The 22,283-nt window shown below is 47.2% G+C and overlaps 1 protein-coding gene across 1 annotated transcript in view; it reads left to right on the plus strand.

Moving 5' to 3' along the window:
- The window catches only part of frmd3 (FERM domain containing 3), a 457,194-nt gene that overhangs the window by 209,768 nt on the left and 225,143 nt on the right, over window positions 1-22,283 (plus strand). The window contains exon 2 of the mRNA XM_085985481.1: window positions 19,657-19,761. Within this exon, the coding sequence (XP_085841607.1) occupies window positions 19,657-19,761 (105 nt within the window). The remainder of the gene's footprint in view (window positions 1-19,656; window positions 19,762-22,283) is intronic.

Here is a 22,283-nt window from a genome sequence, read left to right on the forward strand (position 1 = left end):
ATATTGTTGCAGACCAGCTGCACATTGAGGGAGTGGAAGCCCTTGTGCTTGACAAAGACACCTGGGTTATAATGGGGTGCCCTGACGGCCACATGTGTGCAGTCGATGACGCCCTGCACCCGTGGGAAGCCAGCCAAGTGCCCACTCAGTAACACTGGCTTTGTCAGTGGCAAAGTTGATATAATTGGCTGACTTGTCAAAGAGGGCAACGGCGACCTGTGTGATGCATTTGTGGATGGCCGACTGCGAGATTCTACAAATGTCTGCTGCAGATCCCTAGAAGGAGCCGAGGTGAAAAAGTTGAGGGCGCTGGTGACTTTGACAGCCACTGGTAAGGCGAGTCCACCCGCTCCTCTGGGATGCAGGTCTTCCTCGAGCCTCCTTTGGCACTGCTGCTCAGCCATGTTGAGGGAGCTCATCCCCTGCCTATGTTGCGGGTATCGCCTCCGGTGCGGTGCAGCCCTGCGCTGGTGCCCTCTGTCCTGTACAGCATCAGGGCATTGAGGAGAAGGTTGACGTTGTTGTTGGTGCTGCTGGTGTGCCTGGTGCTGCTGGTGTTGGGGGGTTATCGTGGTCAGATTCTGAGGACCAAGGTGAGGCAGTATAAACGGTACCCATGCTGATGGAATAGATTGCAGGTGAAGTAGAGATGAGAGAAGCAATTTGCTAATGGTGTGATAAGTTCTTCCAATGAGGTGACACTGGATGGAGACTTTGCTGGAAAGACTTGCAGCCTGCAGAAAGCTCAATCTGTGCTGGCAATGAGTGAGCAACAGCTGCCTGAGGAAAGTGATCAGCTGTCAGGCGGGAGCTTTTATAGTACATTTGATGCTGTCAACTAATCAGCTGGGTCAATACCCACTCGACTTGCGCCTCAGGTTGACAGATGTGGTCCCCGAGCAGCGTGATTCCCATGGGCATCCAGTGAAATTGGAAAGGTAAGGTTAAAAAGACTCTTAAGGGTCTGACAACAAGCTAATAATCCTTTAAATTGGGGCACCCACCTCTGCTGGTTGGGTTGCTGCCGCGCTGACAGACGCGCCTGAGGGAAAGATGCGTGTCGGCGGGATGACAGTGGGTTCCAGACCCGCTGCAAGAAATGTCAACTTTCCAACCTGACCCGCCTCCGATCGTGCCCGCACGGATCCCGGAAAATTCCGGCCAAAGAATAGCTTGTTTGGTGATGAACCAGATAGTGGAACCAACCCTAGCTTGGGTCAGTCATTTAAGACAGAGATGAGGAGGAATTTCTTCAATCAGAGGGATGTGAATCTTTGGAATTCTCTACCTCAAAGGGCTGTGCATGCTGAGCCGTTGAGCCTATTCAAGGCTGAGATCGATTTTTGGAATCTCATGGAATCAAAGGATATGGGGATCGGGCGGAAAGTGAAGTTGAGGTCGAAGACCAGCCATGATCTTATTGAATGGCGGAGCAGGCTCGAAGGGCCATATGGCCTACTCCTGCTCCTAATTCTTATATTCTTACGAGTCAACTATCTTCAGGAGGGATGAAAAATTGGAGGATGCGGTGGCCATAGGTATGGGCAAAAATGTGTAAAGATTGAGTGTAAGCAAATGTGTTTACCTATGTGCATTGTCAGATATACATACATATGTAATCTGAATGCCTATCGACAGCTTCTTCCTTCCAAGAACATTTCGACTACCATAAGGACAGTAGCGTAAGCAGAGCAGCTCAGTTCAATTCACTGACAGGGATTTGAATACTGAGACGGTAAAAATAGAAACAACGTGTATCATGACTCTGTTAAGTGAAGAAACAGACTATATCAACCCACATATTTTGCATTTTGACAATTATTGTTTCGTATCAAATATATATACCCACAGACAACCAAATAAGGGAATAATTGAGAAAAACCACTGTGAATGTTAGTACTGTGAGAATCACTAATTTTAGGATTATGTGCATGTAATCCTGAGTGCCATGTGTATAAATTACCAATGCAATTGTTGTGATTATGAATAATTTGCAACAGGAAGTTGCTTTCCATCTCAGATGGTACTACAGACTAAGCTGTACTAAAGAAAACTGCGAACTTAACTACCTGGATACAACCTGCAGAAGTTACTATTTCTTAGAAAGGCTATTACAGTTGTAATAAATCTGAACCTGACGCCTTATGGGTGGTGATGAGATTCTTTATTAAGGTGATCAAAACAAACACAAATTAAGACAATTACACAGTTCGAGCGATAGTTATAAGAATAGAATGATTTTACCCCATTCTCTTCTTGAGTAGAGATGTGTCCCAACTGGTATTCCTTTCTCCTCTGTAACTTTACTTGCACTACTGACCACTTACAATCACCTGTCTATACTGGCCTTGTAATCGGTACCAGCTCGACCCTTGCACCTGGAGCCTCGAAATGTGAAGTTGCTTTTCCAACATAAGGTCAGGGAAGATAAGATTGATTGATTATTGTCAGCTTGATGAGATTAGACTGGAGGGGGACAAGGCCGATCAGCCATGAGCAGATTATCTCAACAGGCTAAATTCTTTAAGAGACTAAGATGAGGCTAGTTTACCATGAGCAGCTTATCTCAACTAAGCATTCTTATTAAATTATTTTAAAGACATTATCTAGGACTACAGTAGCTAAGCTAAGCTTAGGTTATTTCAGCATTTTAGTTTTAACTATTTCAATGCCAGGCAACACAATTAAAATTATATGTACACCATACCTTCATGAGCTCTTGCTCGAATCTTCCTTGACCTGTCCATTCTTATACAGTTCTGTCTTGTTAGCAATGCTATCTATCGTGCAAGGTGATAGAATTAGAACAATTTTGAAATCATTTAGATATTCTCATTATAATTTCCTGTTAAAGAATATTTATATAGGAGGTTATTTTTCTAAGTGGTTCTGTCATGTGTTACAAATGAATTCTTAATATAGATTCTTAAGATGTATCGGTGCTTCCATAACAAATTAACAGCCACATGAAATTAAAATGAGGGGAAACTTCTCTCAGGTAAATTTCTTAAAGGAGTGATGAGGATAATTTTTTGTCTGCATTGCATGAGCATTAATAGATATGGCAGAAATCCACAACCAGGGTGCTCCATGCAGCTGATGAATGAAATCGGTGACAGATTAATGATTGACACTCAATCACTGGATAATTATTGAATGATAATCTGCAGTTGATTATATGATAGCATTGGTAGAAGTGACCACCACATACTCCTTGTGTAGACAAAATCACATTTCCACAGTGAGGACATCCTCCATCATGCAGTGTGCCACTGCCACCATGCTAAGTGGGACAAACTGAAGACAGATGTAGCAACCCAAAACTGGGAATCCATGAGGCGGTTAGCTGCAGCAGAATTATATACCACCACAATCTGTAACCCATCCCTCACTCCTTATCACCAACAAGCCAGGAGACCAACCTTGGTTCAATGTGGACTGTAGACGGGTATGCCAGGAGCAGCACCAGGCATATCTTAGAATGAGGTATGAACCTAGTGATACTACTATATGGGACTCCTTGCACGGTAAACACCAAAAGCAGCAAGCAATATAGATAGAGCCTAGTGGTTCGACAAGCAATGGATAAGAGCAACGCTCTGTAGCCCTACCATATTTGGTCAAGAATGGTGGTGGACAACTAGGCAGCTAACAGGAAGGGGAGGCTCCATGAACATCTCCATCCTCAACCATGGTAGGAGCCCAGCACATGAGTTTAAGGGACCAGGCTGACATGTTTGTGTGTCTTCAGCCAAAAATGCTGAATGAATTATCTTACTTGGCCTCTTCTCAAACTTCCCACCATCGTAAATACCAGTGTCCAGCCAATTTGGTTCATTCTATGTGACATTAAGAAGTGGTTAAGTGCACAGGACACTGCAAAGGCTATGAACCCTGACAACATCCTGGCTGCAAGACTGAATACCTGTGCTCTCCTAACCAAGCAGTTCCAGTCCAGCTATAACACTACATACATCTACCTGATAATGTGAAAGATTGCCCAGGTATGTCTTGTCTACAAAAAACAGGATAAATCTAACCTGGCTAAACATCAGCCATGTCCCAATCATCAGTAAGGTGATGAAAGGAATCATCAATAATGTCATTAGCAACAATTATTCACTAATAACCTGTTCATTGGTGTTCAGGTCGGGTTTACCAGAACCACTTAGCTCCAGACCTCATCACATCCTTGATCCAGACATGAACATGAGCTAAATGCCAGAGGAGAGGTGAGAGTAGTTGCCCTCAACACCAAGGCAGCATTCAGCTGAGTATGGCACCAAGGAGCCCTAGCAAAACTGAAGTAAAAAGAAAACCCTCCAGTGGCTGGAGTCATATCTGATGCAAATGAAGAGGGATATGATTGTTGGAGATCAATCATCACAGCCCCAGGACATCACTGCAGGTGTTCCTCAAAGAGGGCTCCTCAATTCAACCATTAACATCAGTGATCTGTGTGTGTGTGGCGCTGTTCACTGATGATTCAGCAGTGCTCAGCTCCATTCATCACTCCTCTGATAATGCAGCAGCCCATCCCAGCTTACAGTTGGACCTGAATAACATCCAGGCTTGGGCTGACAAGTGGCAGGTAATATTTGCGCTACATAAGAGCCAGGTAAAACAAGAGAAACCCATTCCATCCCCCCTTGATCTTCAGTGACATTATCATTGCTGAGTCCGCCATCATCAACTTCTTGGGGGTCACCATAACCAGAAGCTGAACTGTACGAGCTATAGCAACACCATGGCTACAACAGCAAGACAGAGGCTGGGTAATGTGCATTGAGTGGCTCACCTCCTGACCCCTCAAAGCCTATCCACCATCTACAAGGCGCAAGTCAGGAGTGTGATGTAATATTGACCACTTGCCTGGATGGGGGCAGCCCCAACAACACTCAAGAAGCTCAACATCAACCAGGACAGAGCAGTTTGCTTGATCGGTGCCACTATACTCAATGGGGGAAAAATTTGGTTGGTTAGCGCCTCCTGTTAGCGCCTCCAGAGGGCACTAACAGTGCGCTAGGAACTTAGCGCCTGAGCATGGCGACTTTAGTGGCGCTTGCGAAATTGACCAGTTGTTTTGCGGTGGTGCTAAACACTACCGCTACGATCTCCTGCAGATCGTGACGTCAGTCGAGCGTGCAACACCCCGGTGGCGCCCCGGACCGGATATTGAGTTGCGCCCCTTGCCTTTCCACCTGCCGCTAGGAACGACAGGTAGAGGGGAACGTTTTCAAGTCAGGAAGGGGCTGGGGGACACCTATTTAAAGGCGGCCACTTCCTGCCTTTCCTTGTCAACGAAATTTTTGGAACACACAGGTTGAGAGGGAGAGAGACGTCTGCAGAGATTCGACGCCGTCCGAAGGAGTTTTGGGTCCTGAGAACCACTTTGGAGGTTAATTTTTATTTCACCTTCTATCGACATTTAAAAGCTTCTATGGGGGCTGCACCAACTCGGGGTGTCGTCATCCATCTGCACAATCGGAGGCAGCAGAGAGAGAGTGACAAACGTGGCCAGAGGGAGGAGGGCCGACAGGCCTCTGCACAGGAGACCTTACCCTCCCAGGGTATTCCGGGAGCAATTCTCAGACATTCATTTGTCTGAGGAGCAGTGTTTCTGAAGGCTGCGCTTCAGCAAGGAGGTGGTAACTGAGCTGTGTCACCTCCTGCAACCAGATCTGCCGCCTCAGCTCAGGACCAGGATGCCTCTGTCAGTGGCAGTGAAGGTGACGGTGGCTCTGAATTTTTATGCCAGCGGCTCCTTCCAGGCTTCTACTGGGGACATAGCAAATATCTCACAGTTCGCTGTGCACTGTTGCATTTGGAAGGTCACAAATGCTCTGTATAAGAGGAGATGCCAGTACATCTCTTTCCCCATGACCCGGGACAAACAACGCGAACCCGCCTATGGCTTTGCTAGGATAGCGGGCTTCCCCATGGTGCAGGGCACCATTGACTGCACGCATGTGGCATTGCAGGCGCTGCATGAAAATGCAGAGATCTTCTGAAACCGCAAGGGCTTCCACTCCTTAAATGTGCAGTTGGTCTGTGACCACAGACAGCTCATACTCGCTGTCAATGCCCGCTATCCTGGCAGCAGCCACAATGCTTTTATCCTGCGCCAGACTGGTATGGCAGACCTTTTCCAGACACCGCATCACCCAAGTGGATGGCTCCTCGGGGACAAGGGTTGTCCACTCTGCACCTGGCTGATGATACTGCTCCGAAACCCCAACACCCCTGCTGAGCTGCAGTATACAGTAATATGAGCCATAGTGCCACCAGGAACCTCTTTGAGCAGACGATCGGTGTCTTGAAGCAACGGTTCCAGTGTCTGGACCACTCAGGAGGAGCCCTGCAGTACTTTCCCGAGCGAGTCTCCCTTTTCATTGTTGTGTGCTGCATGCTGCATAACATTGCGATTATGAGGACCCAGCCATTGCCACCTGAGGAGGAGGAGGAAGAGGGAGAGAAGGAGGAGGAGGATGAAGAGGAGGATGAAGAGGAGGATCAGCAGCACCAACTTGGGAGGGAGGCGCACAATGTTGCCACTGCAAGGGCCGTCCGTGAACGACTCATAATACACCAATTGTAAGCCCTTACTGAGAAGATGGCTTCTGGGATGAAGAAGCACATCATGGAAAGCAACTCGCACCCCCTTTTTTAAAAAATTTGTTTTTATGGGTTGTGGACGTCGCTGGCAAAGCCAGCATTTATTGCCCATCCCTAATTGCCCTTGAGAAGGCGGTGGTGAGCCGCCTTCTTGAACCACTGCAGACCGTGTGATGAAGGTACTCCCACAGTGCTGTTAGGTAGGGAGTTCCAGGATTTTGACCCAGCGACGATGAAGGATCGGTGATATACTTCTAAGTCAGGATGATATGTGATTTGGAGGGGAACTTGGAGGTGGTGGTGTTACCATGTGTCTGCTGCCCTTGTTCTTCTCGGTGGAAGAGGTCGCGTGTTTGGAAGGTGCTGCCGAAGAAGCCTTGGCGATTTGCTGCAATGCATCTTGTAGATGGTACACACTGCAGCCATGGTATGCCGGTGGTGGAGGGAGTGGATGTTTAAAGTGGTAGAGGGGGTGCTAATCAAGCGGGCTGCTTTGTCCTGGATGGGGTCGAGCTTCTTGAGTGTTGTTGGAGCTGCACTCATCCAGGTAAGTGTAGAGTATTCCATCACACTCCTTACTTGTGCCTTGTAGATGGTAGAAAGGCTTTGGGGAGTCAGGAGGTGAGACACTCGCCGCAGAATACCTAGCCTCTGACCTGCTCTTGTTGCCACAGTATTTATGTGGCTGGTCCTGTTACGTTTCTGGTCAATGGTGACCCCCCAGGATAATGATGGTGGGGGATTCGGTGATGGTAATGCCACTGAATGTCAAGGGGCGGTGTTTAGACTCTCGCTTGTTGGAGATAGTCATTGCCTGGCACTTCTGTGGCGCGAATGTTACCTGCCACTTATCAGCCCAAGCCTGAACATCGTCCAGGTCTTGTCGCATGCGGGCATGGACTGCTTCATTATCTGAGGAGTTGTGAATGGCGCTGAACACTGTGCAGTCATCAGCGAACATCCCATTTCTGATGTTATGTTGGAGGGAAGGTCATTGATGAAGCAGCTGAAGATGGTTGGGCCTAGGACACTGCCCTGAGGAACTCCTGCAGCGATGTCCTGGGGCTGTGATGATTGACCGGGCAAAGCTGCAATGAGTCAAATGACCAAATATGTAAAGTTAGAATAAAAAAATATATTTACTTTACAAACTCTGTGTCATTTATTCAGGACAAACAATTAGAAACAACCCCAACAATTCATGAACTAACAAAACTCGTTCTCACAACATGGAGATAAATGACAAAACACTAAACAAAGATAATGACAAGAACCTCGAACTTTCCCACAAACATTCCCCCCATTTATTTACACATCCCACTGTTGGGGTTTCGAGGGTGACCTCCATCCCCTGCGCACTTCCCCCCTTCGCACCCTACTGCCCCTCCGTAATGTGGCCCTAGTGGCTGCAGCAAGGCTGGTGGAAGGCTGCTGAATGTTGGATCCAGAGACTGCAGATGGCCTTGAAGGATGTCCTCGACCAGCTCTGGGCCTGGACTGCCCGGCTGCAGACTTCCACCAACTCTGCATGGGCAGCAGCAGTCTGGGCTGACTGGGTTACAGGCCGTGCCAAGTGCAATGGGGAAGTGGTAGTGGTGGCAGCAGGAATGCTGTCATCCTGAGAGAGGACAGCACCTTCCTGCTCGACCGACACACTGCCACTCCCATGGGGCAGTACCTCAACATCTGGAGCAATCTGCTCAAGCATAGATTGCTGGCCTGCTGTGGTACCGTGAGATCCCCAAGGGACTGTGGGCGACCCAGCGAGGATGGCAGCAGTCAGTGCTTGCGTGACATCAATCTGAGACTGCATGAGCGCAGTCTGAGACTTGATTGCACCAGCCAATGACTTAATTGCAGCACTAAGCCGTTGTGTTGCCTCGGCCTGTGCTGCAATGAATCCTGCCACCTCACCCATTACAGGCGGCATGGGCTCTAGATCCCCATGGCCTCCCCGCAATTCCACCATCCTCTGCAACGAGGCAAGGATGGGTTCAAGGGTTTGCACACAGATGGCAGCTGTGCTAGCGGTGGACTCCTCCACACTTCTAGCCAGTCCATCCATGCTTTCGGGCACCCTTGCCATTGCACCCATGAGCTCAGTGTGCATGCTCAAGGCCTGGGTATTCATGGATGCGATGTTGAGGTCCTCATCCGAGTCCTGTGCAGCAGAACTCGCGCGACTACTCACCCTCCGGGGAGATGGCCCCCGAGCTTCCCTACCCCAATGGCTTTGCTGCAGCCCGCTGGCTCCAGGAGCTTCACCCTCATCAGACCCTATGCCGATGCTCAACTCCAGGGAAGGCGTGGTCCCAGTGTCTGAACTGTCATCCTCGGGAGACAGAGGCGGTGAGGCTCCGGCCTCCTCTTCCTCCTCATCTGGGGCATTGCTGCCACCGGCAGGTTGGGGGACAGGCTGGTCAGCTGGTGGTTCACTATCTGAAAGCAGGAAGGTACAAGAGTGGCCTTAGTGTGAGGGCAGGGGCGCAGCAAGGGAGCAAGCACTGGAGACAGTTTGATTGAAAGTGTAAAAGGCTGGAGTTCTGAGGGGCAAGTGATATGAGAGAGGAGAGAAAGCTGATGAACATACCATTGCTGTCCCCAAGGGGGTCGACCTCTCCAGCGGCCACGGCATCTATGACCTGGCTGGCAACGATCCTGTGCACTTTTGCCTCCAAATCGGTCAGTGGGTGTAGGTCAGCCAGTCCTCTTCCCATTCGTTGCTGCTCCCACCTGTTATGAGAGAGCTTGGCCTGCAAGAAAAAGGACAGCATCTGAGTGACTGTGCAGCCATGTGTTTGCCTGATCTGCCTCCCATAGTTGAACAGCCCTTCATGTGTATATTCATTTGTTTGCCTGATGTGCCTCCCGTAGTTCAACAGCCCTTCATATGTGCAGCCTTGTGTTTGCCTGAAGCGCCTCCCATAGTTGAAAAGACCTTAATGTGTGCAAGGTGTGGAATGTGCATGTGTCTTTTATGAGATGGCCATAGGTCTTGGATGAGTGCTGGGCATTTGAGTTTTTAAATCCTCTGGGCGCAGAGTGAAGTTGAGATGGAGGGATGTAGAGGTATTGAAAAGCAGTCACTCACCCTGTCGACCCGAGTGAGGTCGTTGAACTTCTTCCTACACTGAGTGTGACTCCTCGGCACCATGCTCCTTGAGGAGACGTGCTGAGCCACCTCCCTCCACACTCTTCGGTACTCCCAGGGCAATGACCTCCTGCCACTCTCTGGGTACAGCACTGCCCATTGCGCTCAACAGCGTCAACCAGGGCCACCAAGGCCTGGTCACTAAAGCGACGAGCTCTCTCCCTGGGCCTATCCATCACTCCACTCAGCACAATGGTAGTAGGTCTTTCCAGCACCAGAGTCAAAGCTGTAATGAGAAGGGTGTGGCTGGCTAGCAAGATGGACCCTCCCCTTTAAGAACCAGCCGGCGCCAGTGTCTGGGCTCCATGCTAATTGACATCAGCTGATGTCCGGTAGCGTTTTGAGCTAGCGCCTTGTTCCCCGATGTTAGTGCCTTAAGAGAGGTGTGTAGCACTTGATTTACTGCTCAAATCACCTCCAGGGGCGATTGAGGCGAATTTTGCAGTCGGAGGCAATAATTAGCACCAGGCGCTAAACTTTGCGCCCAGCCGATATTAGCGCCCCAAAATGGGCGATACCCAATTTCTCCCCCTATATCTCTACCCTACTCCATCAATGGCATACTGTGGCTACAGTATCTATAATGTACAGGGTGCACTGCAGCAATTCAACAAGGTTACTTCCCTCTTTGGGGAACATCTAGGCAATAGTGGCCATAATATAATACGCTTTAAAATAATAATTGAGAAGGACATAAGTATGATGAAGACCAGGGTAATAGATTGGAGAAAAACTGATTTTGAGGGGCTGAGAAAAGAACTTGGGAAAATAAAATGGACAACAATATTGGCAAATAATGATATAGAACAGCAATGGGAAACATTTAAAACGGTGTTCAGCAAAGTCCAGGAGAAATATATTCCGCTAAAAATCATGAACAAGCTAAACACTAATGAGACTCCATGGATGAATAAAGCCATAAGGGAAAATTGAGGGTAAGGAAAGAGGCATACATTAAGTACATGGACAGCAGGGGAGAGCATGATAAGGGAGAATATGAAGAGATTAGGAGAGAAGTCAAAAAAACAATTAGGAAGGCAAAGAGGAACTATGAAATTAAATTATCAAGGAACATAAAATAGTAAAATATTTTACAGACACATCAATAAAAAAAGGAAGGTCGGGATGGGAATAGGGCCAATAAGGGATGGACAGGATAACACCACAGTAGTGATAGAGAGATGGCAGAAATATTAAATAATTACTTTGCTTCAGTATTTACCAGGGAATTAGAACAGGTGGACATGACATTGGATCATGAGATTAGTAATGAAATAACTGCATTTAAAATAAAAAGAGGGGATATATTAAATAAACTAATCCAGCTCAAAGAGGAAAAAAAATGTCTGGATGGATTACATCCGTGCATTTTAAAAGAATCTAGGGAAGAGATAGCAGAGGCATTACTAGACATATTTAATAATTCATTAGAAAAAGGTGTAGTGCCAGAGAACTGGCGGATAGCTAACAATACCTATATTTAAGAAGGGAGATAGAACATGTCCAGGGAACTATAGACCATTCAGCTTAACATCGATGGTAGGAAAATAATGGAATCCCTACTAAAGGAGAAAATAGAAGAACATCTAGAAGCCAAAAATATAATAATGACTAATCAGCATGAATTTCAAAAGGGAAAATCTTGCTTGACCAACCTCATTGAATTTTTTTAAAGAGATAACAGATAATAGACAAGGGTAATGCAGTAGATGTAATTTATCTAGATTTTCAAAAGGCCTTTGATAAGGTACCACATAATAGACTGATGAATAAGGCCAGAGAATGCGGAGTCAGGAGACAAGTAGCAGAATGGATAGCTAGCTGGCTTCAAGACAGGAAGCAAAGAGTAGGAGTAATGGGTAGCAGTGGCAGAAGGTGAGTAGTGGTGATCCACAAGCATCAGTGCTGGGACCACTGTTGTTCATAATGTATATTAGCGATTTAGACTTTGGAATCATAAACACAATTTCTAAATTTGCGGATGACACCAAATTGGGGGGATAGTCAATACTAAGGAGGATGGCAACAAATCACAGGAAGATATTAATAAACTTGCAGAATGGGCATATAATTGGCAAATGAAATTCCACACAGATAAATGTGAGGTTTTACATTTTGATAGGAAGAATAGGGAGGTCACTTATTACTTGGAGGGTGCAAGTCTGGGTGGGGTAGAGGAGCAAAGGGATCTCGGAGTACAAATACACAAATCATTAAAAGTAGCTACACAGGTTAAGAAGGCCATAAAAAAGCAAGCCAGGCACTAGGGTTTATTTCTAGAGGGCTAGAATTGAAAAGTAGTGAAGTTATGCTAAACTTGTATCAAACCTTGGTTAGACCACACTTGGTGTTTGTACAATTCTGTTCGCCATATTATAAAAAGAATATAGAGGCACTGGAGAGGGTGCAGAGAAGATTTAGAAGGATGATACCAGAAATGCGAGGGTATGCATATCAGGAAAGGATGAACAAGCTGGGTCTCTTTTTGCTTGAAAAAAAGCTGAGGGGTGACCTGATAAAGGTCTTTAAAATGATGAAAGGTTTTGATAGAGTAGATACAGAGAGAATGTTTCCACTTGTGGGGAAGAGCATAACTAGAAATCAAATAGGGAATTCAGAAGAAACTTCTTTATCTAGAGAGTGGTGAAAATGTGCAACTCGCTACCACAGGGAGTGGTTGAAGCGAATAGTATAAATGCATTTAAGGGGAGGCTGGATAAGCATATGAGGGAGAAGGGATTAGAGGATTATGCTGATAGAGTTAGATGAGGAAAGACAGGAGGAGGCTCGAGTGGAGCATAAACGCTGGACTGGTTGGGCCAAATGGCCTGTTTCTTGCCATATATCCTATGTAATTCTACCACCAAAAAGGACAAGACCAATAATGTTGGAAACAATCATCACTCTCAAGTCACACCCCATCCGGACTTGGACATATAACACCATTCCTTCATCGTCACATGGTCGATTTCCTGGAATACCCTATATAATATCATTATGGGACCACCATCACCACAAGGACTGTAGTGGTAACAGGAGAAGCCCATCTTCACATTCTGAAGGCAGCTAGGGATAGGAAATAAATGTGATGTTGCTAGCATCACCTACTTCCTGAGAACAATTGACTGGCTGCTACAGGATAGTTTAGTGACACTTTCAGAGTTGTGGACTATTACTTTTAACCTAGGTTTGTGCTAAACTGCAGGAATATATTGAGCTTGAAATTGTGCTGTGCGAGATTAAGTGACAATCACATTAAAGCACTGTTATGAAATCCATTTGTCCACTATTTTATTGAAAGCATTAACCCATTTATTTTCATACAATAGTGTTAAGATGATCATTACAAATTTTGCAGTGTGACTTCCACCCATTTTAAGTATTTCAAAATCTATCCCAGATAGAGTTCCATATATCACAGTACGTGGTATTCGAACCTAATGGGAGTTCATGTTCTTTACAATGTCAAAGGGGTAGATTTTCAACTGGTGAAAATCTACCCTAAAATGTCTGGTAACACTGCTGTAACTTTCTAGAACAGCCAGTGATTCTCCTTGTGAAATCAAACAGAGATTAAAGCACAATGTTTAAAAGCTGCTGAAGCTGACCCAGCCTAAATATAGTAATTGGTAAGCCTGTGGCGGAGCCACTGAATGACTCTGGGCAACTGTATATAATTCCCTTTTACGATGTTCTAACACCAGCCTAAGCCTGTACCATGGTGTTAGACATTACTTTGTTTTGTATATAGTGTTTTGTATATACGGGGTGTGGCCCCTTTAAGAGCGTGGGAAAATGCGGGTAAACGCGATGACGTCACGTCGCAAACCACATGACTGCCCAAGGAGTCCTCGTGGAATCTCCATCTTGTTAAGACCTGTTTTCGTGGTTCTCCTGTATCGATCTCAACAAACTGTTTGAACTCGTTTAGTCTTACATTAAAGAGCTGTTTGATTGATCTCCTGCGTCGACCTCAGTTATTAGTTAGGAATTCGTCAATTCCTACATTGGTGACCCCGTTTTTTTGTGAACGTTTTTCGCAAAAAGGACACAACATGGAGGCCAACGCCATTTCGCTGAAGCTACTGCAGTTCTGGGAGCAGCAAGCGACTTTGTGGTTCATTCAGGTCGAGGCCCAGTTCGCCCTGAGGGACATTGTTGCGGATCAGACCAAATATCTCTATGTGGTCTCCGCACTCGACAGCTCTACCGCCTCGCGGATCGTCAGCCTCCTCGAGAACCCTCCAACGGAGCGCAAGTATGAGACCCTCAAGGCGCGGTTGCTGCAAGTTTTCGGGCTCACTAAATCGGAGCGCGCCCGTCGATTGCTCACTATGCCCGGGCTCGGGGACTCCAAGCCTTTGGAGTTAATGAGCAAATGCTCACACTCCTTGGCTCAGAACCAGAATGCTTCCTATTCCATGAACTATTCCTCAGCCAGCTGCCGGAACAGGTGCAAGCTGCCCTGGCCAGATCCGAAGTTGAGGACTGCGCAGCACTCGCGGCAGAGGCGGACAAAATTTTCGCGGTTACTCAGCAGAACTGCGCCGCCACGAGGTGCCCATCCCCCACAGATGCCGCCCCAGCTCGTCAGCCTGCTGGGCTGTGTTTCTACCACGCGCAGTTCGGCGCGAAAGCGAAACGTTGCCGCCCTCCCTGCAGCTTTCCCCCCAAAAAAACGACAACTACGACCACCGAGGAACGGGTCTAACGGGTGCCCCGCGGCCGCGATGGCGATCAGCAATGCGGGTAAGTTGCTGTTTATCACCGACACTCTGTCCGGTCGTCGTTTTCTGTGCGACACCGGAGCGCAGTGCAGCATTTTACCCGCGTCCGCCCTCGATGTGCAGACCGGGATTCACGGCCTCACCCTTGAAGCGGCCAATGGCGGAGCAATTCGGACCTTCGGCAGATGGCGACTGCAGGTGTGTTTCGGGGGCCAACGTTTTCACTGGGAGTTTATTACGGCTAAGGTTTCGCAACCCATTCTCGGCGCGGATTTCCTGTGCGCCAACAGCCTCCTGGTCGACGTGCGGAACCGGCGGTTGGTCAACGCGGCAACTTTTCATTCTATCCCTTGTTACCGCAGTAACACTACGGCACGCACCGTCGCCTGTGCTTTTCCGACTCCGGATGAGTTCGCTCGCCTGTTCGGCGAAGTCCCCACCCTGACAAGACCCATGTTCTCCTCCACGGCCACGAAACATGGTGTGGAACACCACATCACCACCAACGGCCCCCCGGTCTACGTGCGGGCCCGGCGCCTGGAACCTGGCAAGCTGGCGGTCGCAAAAGCGGAGTTTGTGACCATGGAATGGTTAGGGATTATTCACCGGTCGAATAGTCCCTGGTCTTCACCCCTCCACATCGTCCCGAAACCTGGCGGCGGATGGCGGCCATGCGGCGACTATCGACACCTAAACGGTACCCGATCCCCCACATCCAGGATTTCTCCACCCATTTGGCAGGGAACACTGTCTTCTCGAAAGTCGACTTTGTCCAGGGCTACCACCAGGTCCCAGTTCATCCCCAAGACGTCCAGAAGACCGCAGTCATCACCCCATTCGGCCTTTTCGAGTTTTTACGAATGCCGTTTGGGTTGAAGAACGCCGCCCAGGCTTTCCAACGTCTGATGGACTCCGTGCTGCGGGACCTCAAGTTCCTCTTTGTCTACCTTGATGATATTATCATTGCCAGTCCCACTAAAGAAGAACATATCTGTCACCTACGCATCCTTTATCGACGTCTCAGCCAACACGGCCTGATTATCAACCCGGCCAAGTGTCAGTTTGGCCTGCACCAAATTGATTTCCTGGGGCATCGCATCACTTCAGAGGGAGCGGTTCCTTTACAAGTGAAGGTAGAGGCGGTGACATCCTTTCCACGCCCGCAAAACATTAAGGCCCTGCAGGAATTCCTAGGCATGGTAAACTTCTACCACCGTTTCGTGCCTAAGGCAGCACTACTCATGCAGCCCCTGTACGAGGCCCTCAAGGGTAAGACTGGCAAGAATACGGTAGACTGGACGGATGATATGGCCCAGGCGTTCGCCGACACCAAAAGCGCCTTGGCCAACGCGACTATGCTGGCGCACCCGCTGCCAGGAGCCACCATCGCCCTCACCACCGACGCGTCAGACTATGCAATCGGCGCCGTGCAAGAGCAGTGGGTGAACGGGACGTGGCAGCCGTTGGCATTCTTCAGCCGTCAAATACGGCAGAACGAGAGAGCATACGGCACGTTCGACCGGGAGTTGCTCGCCCTTTTTCTGGCCATCCGCCATTTTCGCTTCCTCCTGGAAGGACGTCCCTTCACCGCTTTTGTGGACCATAAGCCGCTCACCTTCGCCCTGGCCAAGACCGCCGAACCCTGGTCATCCCGACAGCAACGTCAACTGACCTACATATCCGAATTCACCACAGATATACAGCACGTGGCCGGTAAGGACAACCTGGTGGCCGACTGCCTCTCCCACGCGACCGTCAATACGGTTCATTTAAGCATCGATTACGCCCTCATGGCAGCGGATCAAGCCTCCGACCCAGAAGTCCAAGCCTACAGAATGACCGTCACTGGCCTCCAGTTGGCCGACGTCAAGTTCCATTCGGCAGGTACCACGCTCTTGTGTGACGTCTCCATACGGGACCCTCGCCCTGTCGTACCGGTCGTCTGGCGCCGCAAAGTGTTCGACGCCATACATGGGTTGTCACACCCAGGAATGAAGGCCTCTCAGAAGCTGATGTCAGCGAAATTCGTATGGCACGGCATGCACAAGGATGTCCGCGACTGGACCAACACCTGCGTGGTCTGCCAAAAGGCCAAAGTACAGCGCCACATCAAAGCTCCGTTGGCCACCTTCACAGTTCCGGAACGACGTTTTGGCCATGTCAATGTGGACCTGGTAGGTCCACTCCCACCCTCCCATGGTTTTTCACACATCCTGACCATGGTTGACCGCACCACCAGATGGCCGGAGGCGGTTCCCCTATCATCCACTACTTCGGCAGACGTGGCCAGGGCGTTCATTTCCACCTGGGTTGCCCGTTTTGGAGTGCCCGCAGATATTTGTTCAGACAGGGGACCGCAGTTTTCCTCCGAACTCTGGAATGCAGTGGCCCAAGGACTCGGTGTCAAATTACACCGCACCACAGCCTACCACCCACAGGCGAATGGTCTCTGTGAACGTTTCCACCGGTCACTGAAAGCCGCCCTGAGGGCCAGCCTCCAGGACGCTGGATGGGCAGACAAGTTACCGTGGGTCCTGTTGGGCCTTCGCACGGCCCCCAAAGAAGACCTTCACTCTTCATCAGCGGAGCTGGTGTACGGTCAACCGCTGCGAGTCCCAGGGGATTTCCTACCAGCATCGACGAAGCCTTGGTCCCCGTCTGACTAGCTTACTAGTCACCAGGAGGCGGCCAGATGTTTCGCGCCGGTGCCCACTTCGCACCATGGGCTGCAGTGTTTGCACGTTCCCACGGACATTCACAAGGCGTAATACGTCTTTATTCGCCATGATGCACATAGGGATCCACTCAAGGCCCCATACACTGGTCCCTTCCGCGTGTTGGAGGCCAGGGACAAAACCTTCACGGTAGATGTCGGTGGTAAACCAGACCACATTTCGGTCGGTCGCTTAAAGTCAGCACATCTGGACCTCTACCGCCCCGTCGAGACAGTACAACCGCCGAGACGAGGTTGGTCACCCATCGCCGTTATGGCAGACCAAGCGCAACCGCCCGCCAGACCGCCAGCCGCCCAACAGCCTCCACCTCAGGAGTACAGGAGTCGTTCCGACAGGCTCATCAGACCCCCTCACTGTTTGACTTTGTCTGTTAAAGCGAATTCTGGGGGGGCGCATGTGGCAGAGCCACTGAATGACTCTGGGCAACTGTATATAATTCCCTTTAACGATGTTCTAACACCAGCCTAAGCCTGTACCATGGTGTTAGACATTACTTTGTTTTGTATGTACCGGGCGTGGCCCCTTTAAGAGCGCGGGAAAACGCGGGTAAACGCGATGACGTCATGTCGCAAACCACGTGACTGCCCAAGGAGTCCTCGTGGAATCTCCATCTTGTTAAGACCTGTTTTCGTGGTTCTCCTGTATCGATCTCAACAAACTGTTTGAACTCGTTTAGTCTTACATTAAAGACCTGTTTGATTGATCTCCTGAGTCGACCTCAGTTATTAGTTAGGAATTCATCAATTCCTACAAGCCAATAATTCCCTTAGCTTGATTCTCTGGTTACTTCTCATAGAATCATAGAATAGTACAGCACAGAACCAGGCCATTCGGTCCATCGAGTCTGCACCAGCTCTTTCGAAGAGCATTCCAGTTAGTCCCACTCCCCCGTTCTTTCTCCATATCCTTGCAATTTTTTCTCCTTCAAGTATTTATCCAATTCGCTTTTGAAAGCTATATTGAATCTCTTTCCACCACCCTATCAGGTAATGCATTCCAAATCCTAACCACTCATTGTGTAAAAAAGTTTTCCCTCGTGTCACCTCTGGTTCTTTTGCCAATCACCTTAAACCTGTGCCCTCTGGTTATTGACCCTTCAGCCATTGGAAAAAGTTTCTCTTTATTTACTCTATCTAAACCCTTCATGATTTTAAACACCTCTATCAAATCTCCTCTCAGCCTTCTCTGCTCTAAGGAAAACAACCTCAGCTTGATTGGCCATGATAAAAATTGACCCTTAGTGTTAGGGGGGATTAAATACGTGGGGTTACAGGGTTACGGGGATAGGGCTTGGGTGGGATGGCTATCGGTGTAGGGACCGGGTGCTAGGGTTTGGATGATCAGCCATGATCTCGTTGAATGGCGGAGCAGGCTCGAAGGGCCAAATGGCCTACTCCTGCTCCTATCTTCTATGTTTCTATGTTTCTATGTTTCTCTAGTTTATCCATGTAACTGTAATCCCACATCCCTGGAACCATTCTAGTAAATCTCTTCTATACCCTCTCCACAATCTTCACGTCCTTCTTAAAGTGCGGTGCCCAGAATTGGACACAATACTCCAGCATGTGCATATTTATTCTGCCATAGTACATTGCAAAAACTTGGTGTTTTTTTATTTAGCTTTGCTAACATTCTATTTTAGTTTATGCAATAAAATACATTTTAAATCAGAATGCAATGACACACCACTCAGTTAGCTCCATTACTAATTGAAAGGCACCTTTCATAAACCTTTAAGAGGACTGACCACACTAACATATGATTCAAATGGATTGTTAGGGACGGAGTCATGGCTGGATTGATGGGTGGATCAAAGATATTTTAAAGCAATTATATAATTATAATTTTTTTTCAAATGTAATTGATACTCTTGTTTTTTCTGTCTAAAGTTGACTTGTGTTTATAACTGCTTTTTACTTTTTCTGTGATGTCTAAGTGTGGTAACACTCACTGTATCAATGTCAAACAGAAACTACATACAGTTATTCAGAAGCATGCCTCCTTATATCACCCCTCAGTCACTAAAGAGATGATGTAAAAACAATTATAAATTTATTAAAAAGTTGAATGGTAACTTAAACTTTGGTCATATGAGCATTCATTAAATTGTGCTCTTCATTCTCATCCTCAGTTCATATTCAAATTATTTAATTTTAACACAGGTGGGAATAGCCTGGTGCTACTTATTCAGTCATTGAGTGACTGAAAAATAATTTTGAACAGAATTGCAGCCCTATTATTTAATGTGTTAGCAGTATGTTAGTTGTATTAAATAATTTCTGTAATCTTGCATTGACAGGAAATAATTTCACGGTCTACAGGATACCATCTTAAAATGTAAATTTGATAAATTAATAATATGTTGACCATGATAACACCACACTAATATTTGTTTGAGTGGGACGTTATTCTTTTTTTGTTTTTGCAGAGAGACACCAAAGGTCAATTCCTCATTGATCACGTCTGCAACCATTTCAGCTTGTTGGAGAAGGATTACTTTGGCATTAGATACGTTGATCCAGAGAAGCAAAGGGTATGTATTAGTGGATCTTCAATCATGTAGAAACAAACTTCTTTACTTTCTCATTTTCCCCTTCCTCTCCTGAACATACTTGTGCTGAGGTGCAATGCCATGGGTACTGCCAACCATCTGGTACCATGTCTAAGTGTCTTATCTTCACTTGTGAACATAGACGATGAGTATCAGCAGGCCATTAGATCATGGAGGGCATTATGGTTGAGCCTATTTCAATCCTCGCCTGACCGACCCATATATGCACTTCCAATAGAGTCATTAGGACTTAGAGCTGATATTTTCATTCGCTAACATAGTGAAGCTGAAATGAGTTTTAGTGTTCCCACCAGTGCCATGACTGAGGTCAGGTAACTCAGCATAGACCAGAGGTCTTCCTCCAGTGGAGCATAGAATGATGTGTTCCTGCAGCAGCACCTTAAGGAGGAAAGATGAAAATATTGTGGGATTAACGTAGCAGCAGATTAACGTTGCTGGGAAATGTAAACATAAGAACATAAGAAGCAGGAGCAGGAGTAGGCCATACGGCCCCTCGGGCCTGCTCCGCCATTCAATAGGATCATGGCTGATCCGAACTTAGACTCACGTCCACTTCCCTGCCCTCTCCCCGTAACCCCTTATTCCCTTATCAGCTAGGAAACTGTCTATCTCCGTTTTAAATTTATTTAATGTCGCAGCTTCCACAGCTCTCTGAGGTAGCAAATTCCATAGATTCACTACCCTCTGAGTGAAGAAGTTTCTCCTCATCTCAGTTTTGAAAGGGCAGCTCCTTATTCTAAGATTATGCCCCCTAGTTCTAGTCTCACCCATCAGTGGAAACATCCTCACCGCATCCACCCGATCAAGCCCCCTCACAATCTTATATGTTTCGATAAGATCGCCTCTCATTCTTCTGAATTCCAATGAGTAGAGGCCCAACCTACTCAACCTTTCCTCATAAGTCAACCCCCTCATCTCCGGAATCAACCGAGTGAACCTTCTCTGAACTGCCTCGAGAGCAAGTATATCTTTTCTTAAATATGGAAACCAAAACTGTACGCAGTATTCCAGGTGTGGCCTCACCAGTACCCTGTATAACTGCAGCAAGACTTCCCTGCTTTTATACTCCATCCCCCTTGTAATAAAAGCCAAGATTCCATTGGCCTTCCTGATCACCTGCTGTACCTGCATACTAACCTTCTGTGTTTCATGCACCAGGATCCCCAGATCCCTTTGTATTGTAGCACTTTGCAGTTTCTCTCCATTTAGATAATAACTTGCTCTTTGATTTTTTCTGCCAAAGTGCATAACCTCACACTTTCCAACATTATATTCCATCTGCCAAATTTTTGCCCACTCACTTAGCCTGTCTATGTCCTTTTGCAGGTTTTTTATGTCCTCCTCACTCACTGCTTTCCCTCCCATCTTTGTATCGTCGGCAAACTTGGATACGTTGCACTCGGTCCCTTCCTCCAAATCGTTAATATAGATTGTAAAGAGTTGGGGTCCCAGCACTGACCCCTGCGGAACACCACTAGTTACTGATTGCCAATCCGAGAATGAACCATTTATCCCAACTCTTTGTTTTCTGTTAGATAGCCAATCTTCCACCCATGCCAGTATATTGCCCCTAATCCCATGATTTTTTATCTTGTGCAGTAATCTTTTGTGTGGCACCTTGTCAAATGCCTTTTGGAAGTCCAAATACACCACATCCACTGGTTCCCCTTTATCCACCCTGTTTGTTACGTCCTCAAAGAATTCGAGCAAATTTGTCAAACATACTTCCCCTTCGTAAAACCATGCTGACTCTGTCCGATTAAATTATGCTTATCCAAATGTCCTGTTACTGCTTCCTTAATAATGGACTCCAACATTTTACCAACCACAGATGTTAGGCTAACTGGTCTATAGTTTCCAGCCTTTTGTCTGCCTCCCTTTTTAAATAAGGGCGTTACTTTAGCAGTTTTCCAATCTGCTGGGACCTTTCCTGAATCAAGGGAGTTTTGGAAAATTACCACCAATGCATCCACAATCCCTACCGCTACTTCTCTCAAGACCCTAGGATGTAAGCCATCAGGTCCAGGGGATTTATCCGCCTTTAGTCCCATTATCTTACCGAGTACCACCTCCTTAGTGATTTTAATCGTGTTTAGCTCCTCCCCCCTATAGGCCCCTGTTTGTCCAGTGTTGGGATATTTTTAGTGTCCTCTACTGTAAAGACTGATACAAAATATTTGTTCAGTGTTTTTGCCATCTCCATGTTCCCCACCACTAATTTCCCGGTCTCGTCCTCTAAGGGACCAACATTCACTTTAGCCACCCTTTTTCTTTTTATATAACTGTAGAAACTCTTGCTATCTGTTTTTATATTTATGCTAGTTTACTTTCATAATCTATCTTCCATTTCTTAATTAATCTTTTAGTTATTCTTTGCTGGCTTTTAAATGCTTCCCAATCTTCTATCCTCCCACTAGATTTGGCTACTTTATATGCCCTTGTTTTCAATTGGATACTATCCTTTATTACTTTACTTAACCACG

The sequence above is a fragment of the Somniosus microcephalus genome, chromosome 1 (genome assembly GCF_052327205.1).
Source record: "Somniosus microcephalus isolate GS21.2 chromosome 1, FLI_Smic_1.0, whole genome shotgun sequence".
NCBI classification, from domain to species: Eukaryota; Metazoa; Chordata; class Chondrichthyes; order Squaliformes; family Somniosidae; genus Somniosus; species Somniosus microcephalus.